The following is a 20,394-nucleotide window of genomic DNA, read 5'->3' as shown; positions in this document are numbered from 1 at the left end:
ATGGTGTGAGAATACAAACACTGAAAGAGTTTGAAGGCACTTATGCCCATTAGCTTGCAAGGTCAACCTGAAGACAAAAAAGTGCAATGCATATACAAGCTTAAACATTATGGGACAAAATGTGGTCAAATGTCAAATAAATGCCATTGAAAGATGTATAATTCTAGGCACTAGAGCACATTTTAAGCGAAAGGTAATGGAGGACAATCTTTGAAATGTATGTATTAAAATAATTGCATTACCAATTGTGAATTAGGAGAGGGAATTTCTATAACTGGAATTAAAAATACAGCCCCCCCCCCCACCCTCCCATCCAATTTGCTATAGATCCGATACACCCTTCACCTGAAGTACCTCCTGTGTTCTAAATATTTTTAGCAGTCCTTGAAAAAGCAACAGTGTGGTGGAATCTGAGGAGCACTTCCTCTGCACAGAAGCACTGCAACCACACTCACCCGCTTGAAAGTGCAGGCAGACACACATTGCACACAGAGGTTTCAAAAAGCCCCTCTCACTCCCTGCTTCTGCCTCCAGTCAAGCACAACAGTCAAAGATGAAAAGTTTCTGTGGAGCTTTGATTGCAGTTGCCCATCATTTCTATCTTCTTCACATACCCTCTTCATCCTCTCTACCGGTTGGAACTTCAGGGAATGGGATGGAACAGGAAGGCCAGGGAGCTACTGCAGGAGGTCAGGGAGTGCAGGGAGAGGTGGGTTGGGGATGGCACACTAGGGGGCGCCGTAGTGTCACTACACATCCACATGGGCAAGGAGTCTGGAGAGCTGTGTGTTTTTGGCAGCTCCGCTCCTAAAGGTTAAAAGTACTCCGCTCCTCCTTCGGGGTTTGGCTCTCTGTGGAGGGGAGAAAGAGTCTGTCAGTATCACAACATACGCCACTGGGCAAACTCTGGTAACCTAACAATCTCATTCAAATAAATTGTTCTTGTTGATGTTTAAGTAATTACAAGGAGCACTGATAAAATAATGAGTCCCTGGTTCTGAAGAGCAATTTGTGAGAATCCTCTCATTAACACAGATGGAGACAGAGTCTACAGCCCTACTTGTCTGGCCTCAGCTTACATTTTGTGGTACTGCGGCTCTTCTTGGAGGAACTGGGCGCCGGTCCTGTTGTAGTCCACCGGGTCGGAGTGAGCCTTGTTGAGGTACTTGATGTTCTCGTGTTCGCCCCTGTGGCTGTCATGTGCCGACCGGTCCTCGTTGTAGTCGAGGGGCGCCCCCTCCGAGCCGTCCCCCTCCATCTTCAGGAAGCCCCTGTGACCGTCCTCCAACGAGGAGTTCTCGTCGTAGAAGAGTAGGCTGCGGGAGCGGACTAAACAGACACAAACAGAGACAAATAGAGGATGTTAATCACTGCCTGGATCCCCCAAACACTGCAAAGGAACATAGAACCATTCCGTTATTGTAAGAAAATGTAAACTAACAGTAAAAAAAAAGTATGTTTCTTTTGAAGAGTGGAATGGTGTGAGCAGGGCGACCATCTTTATTCAGCCGGTGTGCGACGGTCATGTGACTTCTCCAGGGAGAACAACTCATAACCGCTTCCTGTGCCATGCTGACTTCAGGTTTCTAAGGCAACCCAGCCCTCCCCAACCAATTCTGAGTAGCCAGTAGGTCCATGTATGATTTCCATTTTGTGGTCATCAAGCTGAATATTATAACAGAAGGATATTGTGATTTCAGCTAACATACTCGCCTGAGTCTGTTGCTTTTGAAACACTACAAGATCAGATGTAATGCCACACTGATGTGTTATTCAACTACACAATGTTCCTTTTCACATTATGTCCGGAAACGCTGATGGGCAAGCAACATATGCCCCGAAAATATGGGATATGTATGGGACAACCAACTAAGGACTTTGTGTTCCTCATGCTGTAGATGGTAGACAAGTCTAGGTCAGGGTTTGGTCCTGGGGCAGCCATGGGTGCAGGTTTGTTTTTCTTCCCCCTAGCACTAAACAGCTGTTTCAAATAACCAACTCATCATCAAGCCTTGATTATTCTAATCAGCTGTGTAGTGCTAGGGCTAAAAAACGAAACATGCACCCACGGGTGGCTCCGTCCTGAAACCTTGTTCTAGGTGACAGGTGAAGGGTAGGGGGACATACCCTGGCTGGCTGTGTAGACGTCAGCCGAGGGGAGGGGCGAGGAGGACTTCACAGTATGGGACAGGGAGGAGAGCTCAGGCAGACAAGGCACAATGGAGCCCAGCACCAGGAAAAAGCACAGCGCCACCACCTGGCGGGAGGGAACCAGAAACCATCAACAAACAGCACACGGTCAACATGAGCGACATGAGCACAGTGTGCTAGTGAGGTTCTGTTCTCCAGCCGAGAAGGCTTTTGCCAGTTTGAGTTCATGGGGTTGCTCCAGTGTGTTATAGAAGAGTAGGCCAGGCCACAAGCCAGTGTCCCTGTCCATTGCAGTGAGTCTTTTCACAAACAAAGCAGTCATTTTACATTTTTGACTGGCATGACTATTAGGACCACAGAACATTATACGCACAATATATTAGGTCAGTGAAGAGCACAGAAAATGTGTATGGGATTTTAGCATTGTTTAAGAGAGCGATAATGGTGGGGCATGTGTGTATGAGAATAAATCGTATGCAAAGTACCATAAGACATGTTCCTGTTTGCGTGGAGGCCATCTTGCAGGATTGGGGCACTTTTCCTGTGACCAGGGCCTGGAGTTTCTGGAGCTGCTGGAGTAGAGTTCTGGAGAAAGGAGGTAGAGAATACATGTTTCAGATTGACGGATAAATACAGCTGTATTCTCTTGCGGAATCTACAATACCGATCCTCCTGTGAACTTAAAACGTTCTCCAGAAGACTCTGTAATGACTGTCAGTCATGACAATCATCCAGTTGAGCTCCAGCTGTTGGGTATCACAAGGCAAGCCTCGCATATAGTACACACGCAAACACGCACAGATGACTGACAGTGACACTTCCCAGAAATTATTTGTTAAGTCCCCCCAAAAAATAATCCCTCTCCATCTGGCTATATTTGTGACTGTAGAGCGAGGACGCAGTCAACTAACACGGAATCATAAATGTCTGGCTCTTCTGAGCATCCAGGACATTGAAGTTCACCTCTGAGGGAGGAAAAAAAAAGATCATGTGAGGATAACACATTGAGGAAACAGAGCTGGAAATTATATAAGACGTCTGTAATTCTAGTGTGTGAACCATGCTCCCACAGTCCCTCCTTCTCCCCACAAAATGCAAGCCTTGCCCAAATAGAAAGCTATTGAAAACCACAAGCAATGCAGACGCCCACTTGGACTCTACCTCCTTCATAAGGTTCTCTCTCTCTCTCTCTCTCTCTCTCTCTCTCTCTCTCTCTCTCTCTCTCTCTCTCTCTCTCTCTCTCTCTCTCTCTCTCTCTCTCTCTCTCTCTCTCTCTCTCTCTCTCTCTCTCTCTCTCTATCTCCCTTTAGACATTAATTACTGAGTGTTGGGTCAGGCTGCAATAAGAAATGAAACCAGGCGAGCTTTCATATTTTCACCACGAGAGGGAGCATGTTTTCCACTATTGGTAGAAAAGACATTTCCAATGATAGCTTTCACATAAACCAAACACCATGAAACAATTTGCCATAACCACAATATGTGACTATAACACTGCAATAAAGTTAAAAAACATACAAACAGCTATACTGACTTGATATTGGTCCTTTGGGATACCCCAGATAACATAATAACAAATAGCATGCTGTTAATACTAGAGATTGAAAATACAGTATATTCTCATAAAAGAAGAGCTTCATGCAATGGTCCATTTGGATATGAAGGTGATTACAATTTTTGGGGGGTCAAATCCTAACAGGATAATTCTCATGGAAACTCTGGAAACGGAACATTAACGTCCCATGTGAGGAATGTCCATTGCGTCATCACATTTGAATTGAATCATGGTTGGTCAGTGCTTGTACAGTTGTTATCTATAAACCTTATTGCTCCCAAGGGACTAAAATAGACTGTGTAAATTAAATAAATAAAAAAACACTAGTAGACCTTGACTGGGAAACATCTGCATGAGTGACTCTATGACTCCTTCAACTTTTCAAGAGCTACCTTGGACCCTCCTCATGAAACAAACCTTTCCAGACGTTAGAATTTAAAGTACAGCAAGCACTTAGTATCCAGCTAACTGTGTGTGAGATGCGAGACAACAACAAAACATGAACTTGAGTACATTAGGACAAAAGATTGCTTGTTGGTCTACCATCTTTCATTGACAGATTAGCCCATTTTGTCTACCTCTTTACAAGCCAAGGGCAAGGCATATGCTGTTGGGATATCCGCCCCACACATTGTTGCTAGCTGGCTCCTGTGTGTTCCCTTTGGACTGCCTGCTAGGAGCTGAGTCAGAGGGATCTGTCTTTGTAGGAGGCCTGTGGTTTCCTTCTCGGGCCTGAAATTATTATGAGACAGATTTGAGTGTGCACTTTTTGAGATGTTTCCCTTTGTGCTGTAATTAGGGAGAGGTATATTGTCACGCTGTTACTTTGATCAAAGCAACTTTAAATGCCTATTGTAAATTAGAGGCTGGCACAGGCTGTGATGCCTTTAGAGTCTGTGTCGTCTGTGAAGTATTTTATTGAGTCCAATAACTTGCATTTACACCATGGTCAACACTGTGAAAGTGTCCCCCCCGCCTAATGAAGGATGTCGTAATCACTGCTGAGTAGCAGTCAAATCACACACAAGTATCATGAATAGAAAAGGTTATTCAAGCCTTGATTGAAACTGCTGATTCGGGGATGTGTCTAGCATCACTCAGAGCGTGCTCATACATGCACACACTCACACACATAAAGTCTGTCACTCAAAGTCACGGCTCACCTGTTAGCACTCTCCAGTGTCTCCACCTTCTTCCACAGGTCACTGTTCTCAGACGTGTAGTTCTCCACCCTGTGAGACACAAAAGTCACATCCATACATTCAATCTGCATATAGAACAAAATAGAAGAGTGAGACAAATGCTTGCTGTGCTGGAGAATTAGGCTGTTCGACCGGCTGTCTGACCATTTGAAATACACATTCTTGATAATCACAGACAACATGGGCTATTGAAAGAAAGTGCTTGAATTTTGGATGCTAACACAACACAGTCTGTGGTCCTAGGAGGCATATTGGTAATCCTATAGTAACCTCTGCACCTCTGTAATGTACTTAGGTCTTACATATTAACTAAAAAACAACAACAGTGACCATGGATGGAAAGTCAGTGATTTTCCTGGTAAGGAACAGTGGCCTTTGTTGGAGTGGATTAAGTGATTGCGTGTGACTCAGATGACCCTGTGTGACCGCATGCTTTAATGGACAAACGCCATTGGCATTAGCTAAGGAACAATCAAACAATGAAGGAGTGGCAAAATGAAAGAAGTGGAGAACAGGAATGACGATGAGAGAGGAGGAAAAAAAGTTGGCAGACAGGAAAGGGGAAAGTGTCCTGCTTTTACTTTTTCTCCAGGCACTCCACGTACTCCTTCTTCTTCCTGCGACTCTCCTGGGCAGATATCTAGACAGAAGGGTGAGAGAGGGATCCCAAAATCAATAACAGCTCATATGATAAAATGGAGGATATTAAAATATGAATATTGCCTGTGGAAACACTACTTTTGAGATTACAGGTATAAAATAAGTTTTGCGGTTAAAAATTGGTTTACACATTTTCTGGAAGCAAATCATACAGTTATTTTTGACTGAATCAACATTTCACTTTCCAGGATGTAAGGGTGAGTACCTTATTTTTGATTTTCCTGCGCACCCTCTTCAGTGCCTTCTCCTCGGTCTTGGTGAGGGGCAGCTTGTTAGGTACGGGGTAACCTTCAGCAATCAGGGTGCGTTTCTCCTCCTCTGTCAGCATCAGTGGCCCCGAAGTGCCCTGTAGCTTCTGTGGAGAAATAAGGACACATTTTATGAATTGGTTATGAGTTGGGGAATCTGTGGTACTGTGTGTATTATATCTGTACACCAGGGCAGCTCCTAAGGAAGAGACTAGGGTGGTGGTCAGGGGTGGTCAGGGGTGGTCAGGGTCAGTGTGAGGATGTGGATATGAACTCCTAATATGTCCAGCAGGTGGGTTTGTCTGCAGCCCAGGTCATCGTGGGTGGCTCTGACTCTACTGACAGGAAGGGCTTGGAGCTATGCTGGGGAACCTTCACTGATAGGGAACCATCCAAAGCACAGCCCAAAGTCATCAGGAAAGGCATACCACACATCAGCCTTGGCGAGTGGCAAGTGGGACGACCTCAGCACTTACGTGTGGGGCGGTAAGGAGGGGTGAGGAGGATATGGCAGCGGAGGAGCGGGCCTGTAGGCGGGCTGGGCTGGAAGGGGGTATGGAGCGGGGGCTCTGAGATCCATCACTGTCACTGCCATGGCTGCTGGGAGGGGTGGGGGGGAGCTGCAGCTGATCATCTGTTGGGGGGGGGCAGAAAAAATAGGGTACGAATGGTTATGAAATGCATCACTTGCAATATGACCCATATGCTCAAAGCCTTTGGCCATCAACACCTCATGATGACATACAGTCACTGTATGGTTAGGGGACAAATGTCTGACTTCATCTGTCGTGTGGGATCGAGCTGAAAACAGTTCAATCAACTTAAACAGTGGAAAGGAGCAGTGCAAATCCAGACCTCGTAAAACGGTCCGTTTTGCCAAGAGATCCGTAATTAAAATGGCAAATGACTTCCTGGACAGAGCCAGTTCAAACAGAGACAGCTTCATTCCAGTAAGTAAGGCAGCCAGTGCTGCTCTTATTCGCATTGCTTGATCCCATCCTCCCATCCACTTGTCAGCAGTAGCCTCTGTGTAAGTATCTGAACTGAGCTCAGACAGGGATGGAGTGAGGACTGTGATTTCTTAAGATATCTGTGCCAGGCAGAATTTACCCCAACACAGTTCCCAAACACCAGGCCAGACCCATGCCGGTATGACCCATGGATTTAGTTTGGTGTGAGTCCAGAGTACACAGGGCCCAGGTTTTATTCTGTTGTTACTGGAAACGGAGGTGAAGAATAGGAGAAAATGGGCATTTGTCAAAGGCAGAGGCAGACAGAACGCAGACGTTATTGTTCAGGCTGCGCTCTGCGGAGGGAGGCAGGGCTAGACTGGACATGTGCTGCTGCTGGCTTGTGGTTATTGAATATAAGATTTATGGTCCACCAGATGGGGTTCAGTCTTATATGGAGGTATTCCTCTGCACCATAAAGGCCGTCTCTGCAACCCCTGAACCAGTAAAAGTGTCTCTTTAACCGAGCCACTTTAATCTGCAGGCTGGTGGCTGATCAGGTCCAGCTGCGTCTCTACAGGTGTATCTGGTCAGTTCTAGTTTCTACTCCAGTTGAATCCCAGTGTAGCTGAGGGCAGTCCTTCCCCTGGTCTCTCTGATACACTCTTTAAAATGATTGGGCAATCTGGTGCTCCAGACAGAAGTATTGAAAATGAGAATGCCAGATAGTATATGGGCATTTTTTTTTAAAGGCATTAGTGTAGAGAACAAAAAATATTGCCACTCTTAAGGAAGGGATAGAAAAGGAGATGGGAACAGAATCTTACTTAACTGGTTAGAACAACACCAAAAAAAAAGTGAACTCAATCACCAGCACCACTGCTCTAATAATATACTTGCGGACTTGCGTCTCAGTGGGCTTTTTCTGTCTACCTTCATTAGCAATTAGATCCGAAAAATACTACATGAATGAACAGAGGCAGTCTCGTCTCGTATGTGTAGGCGAAAAATGGAAAAAGGAAAAGCAAGCAGGCTATAATTGGAAACACTTCATGTCTGAAATGAGCCATCACTAATAGTGTTTCATAGTGAAATACCTATTAGGAAAATAACATGTTATACACAAAAAAAGGAACACTTTACAATATGTGTCACACTTACTCACAGTAACTGCTATCCCTACCCACCATAGCCTAGCCATTTTCACAATCGCTTTAACGATTGGGAGCATGCAGGAGAAAGAACACGCAGACCACTGTCTGGAATAGTGGTCACAGGTGGTGTGTCATCGGGAATACACTGTAGTGGGTCACCGTGACACAGGCTTCATGGCAGGTTCTTCTACCCCCCCTCCCCCTCCCTCCCGAAATAAATAACACACTCGTAGAAGGGCACTATGGCGGGAATCGACTGGAGGTAAACGCCTGTGACACCTGCACATAACCTTTAGGATGCGAGGTGGGTCTTTGAGCGTGTAAAAGGTCCCAAAAGAAACTGAGGCATCTAAATCATTTTTAACGAACGGCCACTTCAAAATCAAACCTTTCTTAGAACAGCTGGATCCATAAGCCCTTAAGGATGTTTGAAAGTCAATGTAATCTTGCTTACTGTAATTTATTCTCACCTGAGGGGATGTTGAGGAACTGGTTGACCTCTCTGGGTTCATCTTTGATTGCAGGTGTGGGGTTGAGGTTCAACTCTTTGGAGCACTGGAGTAAGAGCAATGGTATTTTAAAAAACAGCCGGGTATTTGTATAGGACAAGAGACATTCCAAGTGACAGTAAACACAGCTGAAGACTGTTACAAACTATTTATGTAACCCGAAGAGAGGGGATCCATCTCCACCAATGGTTCTTGGAAGAGATCCAACTAGGGACCATGTAGCCAGGACACTCACCATTTGGAGGCCATTCTTACAGCTGGAACTAATCGGATTACCATGCCCTAATTCTAAAAAATATTCACAGTACTTTAAATATCCTATGAATTTGAAGATGTTCAAACTAAATTTACCACTAATTTACCAAAATAAACAGTACTGTAGTAATGTGTGCTGGGCTACAGGCCTGGTAACCAATGATAACTGGTAATCGCTGTGCTGGGGTTCACATCTGACTGCTAAGCCCCACCTCAGCCACACAAGCCATGAATTACTCCCATGGACAAGGATGCATGAGTCACAGTGCTGGTCCTGTAGGGGTGCACTGTGTGAATGGTTTATTTCCTCCACTTACAACATCGGTTTCTTTTCCTTTTAACGATCACATTTTGAACTACATTCCGTGTCAAAAATGAGATTTTAGGCTGCTGTTCCAGCAAGACACTAGACTCCAAATTCCACATTTGTAGCTGTCCTTCAAACAGCTCACGTTTTAGTCGAGGAGGAGAAAGCCAGGAGAGATCCCTATGGCTTATAAAGAGGCTTAGTCTTCCATAGCTTTTGACAAGCAGGAAAAACGCATTTCCCTAGTAACAGATTAGGATAGGTTATAGGTGATAGTTTCTATGGCTGCAGATTCTTACTATATCCCCCGATGAGCTCCTGTGAGGTGGTGGGGCGAGGTTGAGAGGCTGGAAGCATGAGTTCCCCATGGAGGGGACTGTAGAGGAAGGCTCTGCCCGTTGATCAGGCTCCTGCTTTACCAGGATGGCCGTCAGGTCCTGGCTGAAAGACCACATTCCTTCAAACTCTGGGGAGAAGAAAAAGAAGACTTGGTCAACGAATATGTTGTATGTCTCAACGCATATCATTACATAACTAGTCATTCTGTAACATACAGTACTCTACATGAAGACCGCCAGGGGCCAAGAAGCAAACCAAGAGGCCCCCCGGTGTATTTCAAAGGGACACCTTGGGATACTACTAGAGGTGAGCAAGATTGGTTGACAGATCAGTGTACATTTAAAGCAGCAGGTGTGACGCACATCTACAGACTGGATCCTCTTCGTGATCCAGGGCTAACGCGAAGCAGCCGATTGTGAACGTCAATAGCGTTAAACTTAGAGGACTCTCTGCCTCCGAAATGAGTTTCCTCCTCCGTTAATAACCTCTGTGAAGATGGTAAACAGTGAGAGGCCAGTGAGTACAAAGCCATCTCCTGAAGAGGGACCGTCCTGTCGTTTCAAAGTCAGGAGTAAAAGCACTCACAACCAGGGGTCCTCGTTAGCAGCCCGGTTTTTCCCTCATTTGTTTGCTGGCACCCCGATTGGATCGATAAAACATTACAGAGGCTTATAAAAAAGTTTGTAGGCAGGCTTTCAAGTTGTGCTCCTTAACAGAAGACAGGTTGGGGTGTGGGCGAGAATCCCATGGCGAGGAGGGGAAAGGGAGCAGTGGGAGACTGATTACAGTGAGGGTGTAAATCCCTCCCCCACTGGGGTTTTATGTCCACAGACTTTACCCCACGGGGGAAACCCAAAGTGGCGTCAAAATCTTCAATCCACTCAGCAAAGTCTACTGTATTGGCAACCTTGGGCAACATCCGAAATTGTCCACAAGGAATAGATTACATTTTTACTTTGCCAAACACAATATATAATGGAGTGTAAGATGAGTGAAATATTTCTTATTCAATGACAACAAAAATACTTATTTTACAGTAGTAACAACTTTCCCTGGGATTCTACATCAACATGTCATGGCTTGCAAATGTTATGAAGAGGCCTTCCCTTTTCTATGGGAAGATTCCATCAGTGAAGCAACAGGATGCACTAAATGAATGTGACCAAGGACAACACTAACGGTAACTGGCATGTCATCACAAATAATTCATGCAAACCAACAGAACATCCAGGTCATTTTATGTAGAGTATCTAGACATGACATTACATCCAGTAGCTCACATCTCAGAGGATGTCATGGCCACAGCCTGCCCATACCCATGAGGCCATGTATCGTGGCCCTGAGGAAGCATCGGGATTGCCTTTGAAGTTTATAGGCAGGTCAGTACAGTTAGTCGGACTCCCCTCACTCAGCATCTGAGTGGATTGGGGCAGGGCCTGGGAGCTCATTAGCCAGGCTATGAGAGGGGATGGCAGTTTGATTTCCACACATTACACCTAGGCGGAGAGCAGTAAAGAAGCTAGACACACCCTTTTAACAGTCAACCTCTTTAACAATGGGCTTTTTACAGTGTTTTGGGCAAAGTGGATGGGGAATCAAATCTGCATTGGCAGCAGTGCTCTGTGGGTGCCTCTGCTCTGTCGACAGTTTGGGAACTTGACTGCTATGGAAGTGCTGTGCATCTACATGCACACTTTCATGTTGACATTCAGTGGAACGAATGTGTGTGGCCATAATCCCATATGAATCCATTTCATTAGATTCCATCCATTGTTCCATCAATCTTACTGGGGATTCCTGTATATTTTTTTTTGGGGGGGGCAGTGATTTAACATTCCATGTGTGAGACTGTGGTTTTTAACACACTGTTTAGTCCAATGTTATGCTTTCAGTCTACCCTAAGCCCTAAGTAAAACTCTGTGTGACGCAACTCCCTCTGAGAGCCACGGTAGTTGCCCCCCCCCCACCCCCACCAGTAGATTCCCTTTTTTTATTTTTTATTTATGGCTCTGGCCCCAAGCACAAGGGAAATAAAGGAGAAACATTTGCAGCTTGGAGTCATTGCAAGGGCTGCAGAAGCCACATTGTGTGTGTGTGTGTGTGTGTGTGTGTGTGTGTGTGTGTGTGTGTGTGTGTGTGTGTGTGTGTGTGTGTGTGTGTGTGTGTGTGTGTGTGTGTGTGTGTGTGTGTGTGTGTGTGTGTGTGTGTGTGTGTGTGTGTGTGTGTGTGTGTGTGTGTGTGTGTGTGTGTATTGGCTGACTGCCTGGAATCCCCTGACTTGCTTCCTTGATTCCTCCAGGGTGGGCAGGGCTTGGCTGGGAGTGTACTATGTGAGCTCGGCTCCTTGGATGGGTTCTCTGTGCGGCACGGGAGCGTCGGGAGATAGGGCAGGAGCGGAGAGCGCGGATACAGATCTGATACAGCTATTCTAGTGACGTAGGACTTACACTACTATCAAACTAAAGACCTTGTACCCCTAGCAGCCCTGTTGGTGGAGCTCTTATTTTTGTCCTGGATTCATATTTAGTCAAAGCATTGTGCTGTAGATGTATTGTTTCTTGTTAACTTTGGTCAAAGCATCAATAAATTGCCAATTAGCTTCAGCATAATAAGGTGTGTGTGAGTGGGGGGGGGGTTCAGGGAAGAAGAAGATCAAAGAAGAAGAACCAAAAAGAACGCTTTTCATACCTGCTTCCTCGTCTATTTTGATGGACATGGAGGGGCTCTGGGGGGCCGAGTCTCCGCTCAGGGAGTAGCTGTGTTCTTGCTGGATGTCAGGGTTGGGTGGGTCCATCTCCATGTCCAACAGTGGGTTCCTGTCGGCCAGGAGGTGGTCGTCAAAGAAGCTGCTGAACAGCTCGTTGGAGAAGTCCTCCATCTGCTCCGAGAAGTGCTGCAAAACAAAATCACCAACAAAACATTCCTCACATCAGACCGCCTTTAATCAGAAAATCATGTAATCGAATCCCATACCAAAATATACAATATGTAGACCTGCTCTTGGAAGTATGAGTCATACCATTTCACACATGGAGTCCTTGGGATCTATCTATTAGGCCACCAATGCATGGTTCAGTTTTTTCCACTACTTTAGTTTAGCTAGCAGACAGTGAGTCATTGCTGGTGTGCAAGAATCAGAACAGCTCTATTAAAATCCCCAGGGACACAGTCTGGTCCTCCGGCTGTAGTGTACCAGATCACCCCTGTATTCCACATTACAGAGCAGTTCACATTTACTTCCTCTACACTCCACCTCCTCTCAAACCAGCTATGCCTAATGAATCCCAACAACACATACCACTAATTGCATGTCATTCACAATGACCAACATGACTAGCTATAATTAAAAACAGCCCAACATGCTCCGTTCATTTTCCCAGATGTATAACAGCTATGCTCTCAAGATTTTATTTCACCCATGATGATATGCAGAGGGGAAATACAATCAATTGAGTTTATAATAGCTAGAGCTGTAACGAAATGAATTTGTCAAAAAGTAAACGTAATGTGAAGAACATAGATAATTTCAGGCCCATTATCTGATTTTTTATTTTTTTTTAACTTACAACTCAGAAATAATAAAAAACTAAAAAACAAAGATGGGAGCAGCACTGTGGGGTCAATAGAACGACTGTATTAGTCAACCCAGAGCCTGAAGGGCTTCGTGATTTGCAATGAAGGACATCCTGATCACAGACATGTCGAGACATGTTGAATCACCCTGCAAATAAGAACACTTGTGGAGATTTGTGTGTCATTCGAACATATCTACATCTCTAATAACATCAATTGCACATGATCTCTTGCTTCTGGGTATGCCTTTGAAGGTAGGTTGACATGAATCACAGAGAATAGAATTCCAGAGGCACCATCACTCCATCTCTTACCAAAGTTGTTTGCGAGTTGTACATCCTTACAAGTATGAGACACGTGCAACTATTCACAGTACAGCGACCTGTGGGGCAGTTTGTTTGCTGTACAGGGGAGTGTCTGAGGTGTGAACCTGTAACCCAGGCCTGAGAGCTGAACAGCTGTCAAACAGAAGGCAATGTACGCTGCCCACAGCACCAAAGACATCCCTCGTTCACCATGTGCTAGGCCCTCTCACACGCCTCAACATTGTGAATTCGGTGGCAGGAAAACCAACACAGATCAAGCCCTGGCCAAACTGTGTGTCCCCACGGAAGGCTGTATCATCATACAGACAAAATATCTGCATTTGCTGAAATGTATTTAGGCCTAAACAGATGAGATTATCTTGCTAGTGGAGGTGAATCAATTCCAATCAGTATGACACATTCACTCTACTTGTCATGTTCTCATGATAAGGATTTGGATAAAGTGCAAGGGAGTGTATGGAAGGCTCACTCACTCACAACCTTAGTTTGCCCCTACATTATCTATGTACACAAAACTTAACCGGATATCAAACACCATTAAATAGAGCTGATGTCGGTTCGAGAGCAGTGTATGCTTAAAGAAAGGCACACTGGCAATACTAGAAGATCCGGCTTATTTACCAGTGCAGCACCATTGCCGTCAGCAGGCACACTAACCACTATGGCCGAGTGCGCAACAGGATAAACAGTCCCACCCAGACCCTTTCATCTACAGCAGGAGGTTCCTGTTGTGCCCCATGTGCGGCGGATGTGCCCAAGATAATCCAGACTGACCTTGGTGTTTCTATGTTTCACTGTCAAGCCAAGAATAAAGGTGGACATTATGGTGGTTGGAAAAGACAAACACAAATCACAATGTGTATATTACACAGATAAGTGGTTGGTTTTGAAGGCAGCAAGCTGTAGCCTCAGTCGGGTTGGAACACTTCCAGAATTGACCAAATGTGAAAAATTTGGTATGGGTAGTTAGCTCCTTTGAAAACGAACAAGCCGTTTTAAAAACAAACAGATGGAAAACTATTTAATAAAGTCAACACAATACAACTCCCTCGCATGCCCCCGTGCTAGACGTTCCTGGTACTCTGGTTCAGTCTGTGATGGTGATGAATGATGCAACCGTTGCTGATGCAAGCCCTCAAAAGTTTCACATATGGCCTTCTGCTCTGCACCCCATAGACCAAGATGTGGAATTTCAGAGGCAGACAGAGGGGTCTTTTCTCCCTCATGGCACTTAAATTGTCTTATAAAGAGACCCAATTACTGAATTTGGGTCATATTTGGGATGGAGTAAAAGTAACATGACTTTTCTTTTTAAATGTTTTAACTATGATGATTGTTTGCACATGAACCCACTAGAAATGTAAGCAGGAAAGCCTAAAAGATCACAGTTTCTTTGGGAGTTGCCCCTCATCTGAAAATGTCTCTAGATTGCTACGTATGTTGTGGCTAGAGCACCAGCCAGCAGGCTTTGAAGTACACCAAGTCATACCAGGACGGTACTTGCATGCAAAATGATTGAGGGAATATTTGGATTCTCAGCTTAGAATGAGACAGAGAAAGCTTGCTTTTTGAACAGGGAACAGGTAATGAGAATTCATTATCGTTTTGGCACTCAAGTTCTTCTCTCGTCTGTCATTTTAGTGGTCATGATGGCAGACAATAATTACAGAGGTGTCTCAGAATGGGATGGGAAGAGAAACACACTTAAGCACCTTGAGGGAAACACATCTTCCCTGTCTGGGGTGGGGAAAAGACCCTTTCTGCTGCCCCAGATGTTCCCTCAGCCCTCGCCGGCCCATCTCTCCAGCTGGGGCAGCTGGTACAGGTCTGGACAGACAGGAAGCCCCATAGAGGGGGAGGGCTGCTGGGTGGTACTCTTTCTGGAAGCCCTCTCATTAAAACTCTCTGCGGCTAAGAGAGAGAAAGATAGACCACTACGCTATGGGGAACCGAAGAGATTAAAATGCTCCAGAGCAACTCGACTCCCTACTCTACATCGATGCTTGAGCAATAAGGCTCCGGAGCATTGTCTGTGCAGATACCTTGCAGCCCGTCTAAATGCTTTGCCCTTTAAAAGCAAACTATGATAATAGATGCCAAATATGTTAGCGCCCACTGCAGTTATGGATTTGGAAACCAAATAGTATATTTTTAGAAACCACGGGCACAGGGATAAATGTACAGAATTCTTGGGAGTATTGTACCCACTGTGATTGGAAACAAGGAAAGTGTTTTGTTTGGCTTGTTCAGAAGGGGTGGAATGTTACCATATCTATCTGCAATATTCGAGACATTCTACCACACAATAAATAAGCCCTCTAAGCCTACCCTCTTGTCATTGACGTGGTGCTAGTATTTCTAGCGAGGCATAATCATATTAAGTACTGCACTCTCTCCTGGCACACAGTATCACATTTGCTGAAAAGAAAGCATGAATAAATGTCTCAGCAGTAGACATGGTAAACGCTGCACTGAAGTCAAGCAGCGCATAGTAATACCAATGTGCTTCTCGCATTCCTTCTGGTGACACAACAACTGTCAGCTCTGCGACCAATCAGAGCGAAGCATGAAAATTAGCCAGGCACTTGCAGAAGGAAAACTGGAGTGCAAGGTTCGCGTGGAGCAGCTCAGCAGCAGGAGAAAATGTGTGTTTGTAAAAGGAAAAATAAATCGGCCAATAAAAGTTTGGGCCTGGGACCCAAGCCAAGAAAGCTGCTCGACTCTCAGATCTGCAGGAATGACTGTTGTGCAGTTCAAATGTGGCTGTTCTGTGGAGATTTACCCTTGTTGCTGTGAGAAGATATAGAATAGAAGCAGCAGTTAGTACAGTTTGTTATTTTAAGAACAAATTATTACTTGGGAAATTGTGCTTAAGGGTGAAGTTAAAAACTGAAAATCAGCAGACAAGATAAGCGCAATATGACTGTCACGATCTGGACTCTGTTAAGTTTGACATACAGGAAGACTATCTAGAGGACCCACGCTACATCAGTACAAGAGAGGAGGGAAATTCCAAGCGAAAAGCATGTGCGTTCCAATCAGCTGTGATCCATAACATTTTGACAGCTTGACCTAATCTGACCTCCCATTGAAAACCTCTTAAGTTGCGTGCAAACATTAGGACTTGAGACTGCTGCATCCAAATGTTCCCATCTGCAACATTAAGGGCCAGGTCACACGTCGTACACGTCGTCACTTGTCACATTGCCACTGGCACCCAAATTAGACCAGGTGCTACAAGATGAGCCTGATATGCATCTGATGCGTTACCATTTACAATTGTTATGCGTAATGCTCAAGTGGGCACTCTACATCCCCTGATTCTCATCTTCCACCTGCTGTTTTGAGGAAGACATTTGGAAGTAGCGCTTCCGTTTACATCAGCATTACACTGATGTCCAACAAAATGACATATGCGTAATCCACACAATTGACCTACTGCTTGACATACTGCACTATGCATGTGATCACTGGTATTCCCAAAGCTCTCAAATCAACCAGACTTGACACTCGCTGACTGATGCTCTTCAATGAGTCCAACATTTCATTTATTCATCTACTGTTGAGGTTGAGGCAGCAGTCAGCAGTCCCATGGCCTGAATTTCCCTCTGCATGAGCAGCGGGTGAGCACCCTAAAGTATAGAGTAGACCCATGAGCTCCCATCCCCCACTTTTCCTGAGTGGAAAGGCCTGGTTTCTTAATTCCAGTGCAGATGCTTTCTTTAGCAAGCAGAGGGGTTTGAAAACCACAACCACTGGAGACAGGCTTCTGTGTGTCACTCTGACTGGTTTCCTGACCTTTAAGGGACTGTTTGGATCCATTTAGAGTCTGTGATAGATTAGAGGAAGCCCAGAAAATATTATTGTTGAGAGGGGGGGGGGGACTACAAGTGGACTACAAAACTAAAGTCACTTTAATCACTTCTCAATACAATTTCTCACTGCCTGTTGCACTTCCTGTGCCTAATAAATGACCTTAGCGCATTTAATTGACTAATGTGTGAACTTCAAGTACTATCTTCTTAAATAATCCAAATGACCATTGGACGCTTTGAAAGAATCTACAGCCTTGTTCCAGCCAACGTTAACACCAGTCCACAATGTTGACTCGGTCTCAGAGAACCAGCGAGGCAAGGTATGAATGAACTGTGGTCGAAATGGGTCAGGGAACAGGAATCCAACTGTTATATTTGAATCCAATTCATATCAGCACGACAGCCATTCAAATGTGATAACAACCCTGTTTAGTCTTATCCTTCCAATCATAAGTCATAAACAGATAATTAGCCAGATAGCTAATTGACTTCGTTTGGTTACTAATATGGAATGTGGATTTTCAGACAGGTATTTTTGTCTGACGTGTACAGCCAGTCCTACTGCTCCAATAGAGATGTGTAGGTGATTATGACAGAAAGACTTGCCTAGAACTGTCCCTGCTATGTCTCCTGCAAGCCTCTCCCTGAAATCTATCCCTGAGAGCTCCATCCTAACAATGTGTTCCAGATTAAGTCTGGTTTCTTCTGTTCTGCCGTTTCATTTACAGAGCTGGTTGCCAGAGACTACAACAGAGGACTGATTTACAGACTGAGAAAACTGCCCACCAGCCTTTTATACAAAATAAAATAAGATTAAATAGACATTCCTACTTGTCTCTGGATACTCGATACGCAAACTCACCGTTTCATTTAGTAGCATATAGGCTAGTCGAAAACCACAAGGCTAACTTTCAAAAGGTGACCTAAAATTTCAACCACTGTGAAAATAACCTGCAAAAGACTCTTTGTAAGCTTGGAGGATGGGTGGGTACTTCAACTACAATGGGCATTATCCTCTTATTACAAGATGATAAACAAAGTGATACCTTCAAGGATGTAATGAGAAGGAAATGGGTGAAGGAAGTACTCGCGTAGAAATAAAATAAAGTACATGAGAACTGCCCTGAAAATAGACAATAGGCTCACCAGAACTTGGTCCAGTTCAAAATTTGTGGAAGCTCTATTACTCAGATCTCTAAATCAATATACTATATCGGAAAGGCCCATAATATAGCTGGAGGCTCCATTGTGGCTCCATAATGCAATCTATTTCAAATGTATATTGATAGAGAACACATCATTTCTAGTTCTTAAGATCTTCTAAAATCCTAATTTTCTTCTTCTAAGAGAAATTAGACAAAACTTCAAATAAAAAAATAAAAAAAGTATGACTTGCATTTTTAACAATTCAGTGAGGACAATATAAGAGACACAGATAAAACACTGACTGGTTTGACACTGTATGCTTTCTAAATTGATCATAGCCTGCAACTACCACAGGTGTGATCCTATGGTGTGCGCTCCGCACCCGACTGAAATGTATCACCACGCCTTTGATATTCACCTCACAGACGAAGTTGAAGGACTGATAATAGCACCTCGAATGCGTAATCTTTCTCATGACATGTTAGCGTCGTAGTTTGTCACGTTTCTCTTTATTGAGCCTTCCATGACAGATCCGTATATGCAGTACAGTGTCTTCAGAAAGTATTCACACCCCTTGACTTTTTCAAAGTGGGATTTAAATGGATTTTATTGTCATTTTTTTTGCCAACGATCTACGCAATGTCTCTGCAATGTCACTGCCATGTCAAAGTGGAAGAAAAATTCACAAAACAAATAATGGAAAATAAAATATGAATATATTTTGATTAGATAAGTATTCAACCCCTTGAGTCAATACATGTTATAATCATCTTTGGCAGCGATTACAACTGTCTGTCTTTCTGGGTAAGTCGCTATGAGCTTTGCAAACCTGGACTGTACAATATTTGCCCGTTATTCTTATATATTTTGTTCAAGCTCCGTCAAGTTGGTTGTGATCATTGCTAGACAGCCATTTTCAAGTCTACCTCACCTCACACCGAATCAAGCTATAGAGTAGAATCACTTTATTGACCACTTGAAAGTGGAAGTTTGTAGCCGGGGTTCATGCTCCTCAGCAGAGAACACATGTAGCAGAAAGTAGAAGTGACTGTGAAGAACTAAGAGCCAATGGCATGCCCTTTTGGTAGACTGGTTTTCTGTCTGGCTTCTTTTGCAGGCATGCATGAATTTTCAAAATATTACATCACTTTGTCATAGCCATCCATTTTGGAGTGGCTCCAAACACAGCAGTAGGAAGCTCCGAGCAATGAGTCCCTGTAGGAACCTATTGGGAAGGAATGCAGTTAGCCGATCCCATTACCCCCTCCCTCTGCCAAAAACTCCTTTCCACCCCCACTCTACATTAGTGTGTCTCGACTGCAAGGCCCCGACTTGCTGGAGTTCTTTGGCATGCCCAGTCACGCTCCATCGTCTGTGAGCAGAACTAGCCGCTGGCTTGTGTGGGACGCAGGTGGGTTGGCCAGTCACCTGCCGGCTGGGATCACCCCTCTTCCACACAGACACACACTTGCAATACGACACTTGCGGGTGCAGTTCTATTCTACGCATCCACCCAAGTGAATATTTCACTTCTGTCGTCAAACTACAGTATGCTACTGACCTTTAATCCGATAGGAATTGCTCTCATCATTCAAGTAAAGTGGGATTGACTAGACCAGCCAAATATGAAGACAACCTGCAAACTCATTAGTCTGTAATCCATGCAAAAGAAATGAACACCCTCTGACACATTTCTGAAAGTCGTATCATAAGAATATGCTAATCTCCACACCATAGGTATCCTAGGTAATGTGGCCACACTTTCTGATCTTATAAGCTACACAATAGCCTGCAGTTTATCTGATTTACCCACCCATGCAATTACCTAAAATGTAGGGTGTTTATGTGCTTGGCAAGAGGGTCATCAAAGGCAGCATCCAAAAACCCCAAGGCAGCCATGAAATTCTAACTCCAAGCTATATAAAAAAATAGCACACAGAAACCTAAACAGTAGAAATCCTTAAATGACCCACCTATATTTAAACCCCCATAATAGCTGGTAAAACAAACACTGCCTATTACCTGCCTCTCCCCACCCTTCCCCCCATTGCTGTCAGTGTGTAATTTTGTTGTAATTGTTTTAAAGACGTCAAAAGGGTTCTTTCACTGAAGAGGGCCAGCCTCAACGCTTCTGCCTGCAGAGGGGCTTCAACAGAGGGCTGTGCAGGGGGAAGCAGCGGCAGACATGTGAGGGGTGCACCCTG

General features: G+C 44.5%; 1 protein-coding gene across 2 annotated transcripts in view; it reads right to left on the bottom strand.

The window, feature by feature from the left end:
* Positions 1–312: 312 nt before the first annotated feature.
* LOC124035889 (cyclic AMP-responsive element-binding protein 3-like protein 1) overlaps positions 313–20,394 on the bottom strand; it is a 30,027-nt gene continuing 9,945 nt past the window's right edge. For both annotated transcript variants that reach the window (XM_046349712.1, XM_046349711.1), the window contains exons 2-12: positions 12,019–12,223; positions 9,291–9,457; positions 8,391–8,475; positions 6,293–6,450; positions 5,774–5,923; positions 5,490–5,548; positions 4,870–4,938; positions 2,637–2,736; positions 2,128–2,257; positions 1,080–1,329; positions 313–851 (exon numbers count right to left, since the gene is read on the bottom strand). In XM_046349712.1, the coding sequence (XP_046205668.1) occupies positions 815–851; positions 1,080–1,329; positions 2,128–2,257; positions 2,637–2,736; positions 4,870–4,938; positions 5,490–5,548; positions 5,774–5,923; positions 6,293–6,450; positions 8,391–8,475; positions 9,291–9,457; positions 12,019–12,208 (1,395 nt within the window). In that variant the 5' untranslated portion in view covers positions 12,209–12,223 and the 3' untranslated portion in view covers positions 313–814. The remainder of the gene's footprint in view (positions 852–1,079; positions 1,330–2,127; positions 2,258–2,636; positions 2,737–4,869; positions 4,939–5,489; positions 5,549–5,773; positions 5,924–6,292; positions 6,451–8,390; positions 8,476–9,290; positions 9,458–12,018; positions 12,224–20,394) is intronic.

Source organism: Oncorhynchus gorbuscha, linkage group LG05, assembly GCF_021184085.1.
Source record: "Oncorhynchus gorbuscha isolate QuinsamMale2020 ecotype Even-year linkage group LG05, OgorEven_v1.0, whole genome shotgun sequence".
In the NCBI taxonomy this organism is placed as follows: domain Eukaryota; kingdom Metazoa; phylum Chordata; class Actinopteri; order Salmoniformes; family Salmonidae; genus Oncorhynchus; species Oncorhynchus gorbuscha.
The sequence above is the reverse complement of the archived record's forward strand: the minus strand, read 5'-3'. Positions and strand labels throughout refer to the sequence as shown.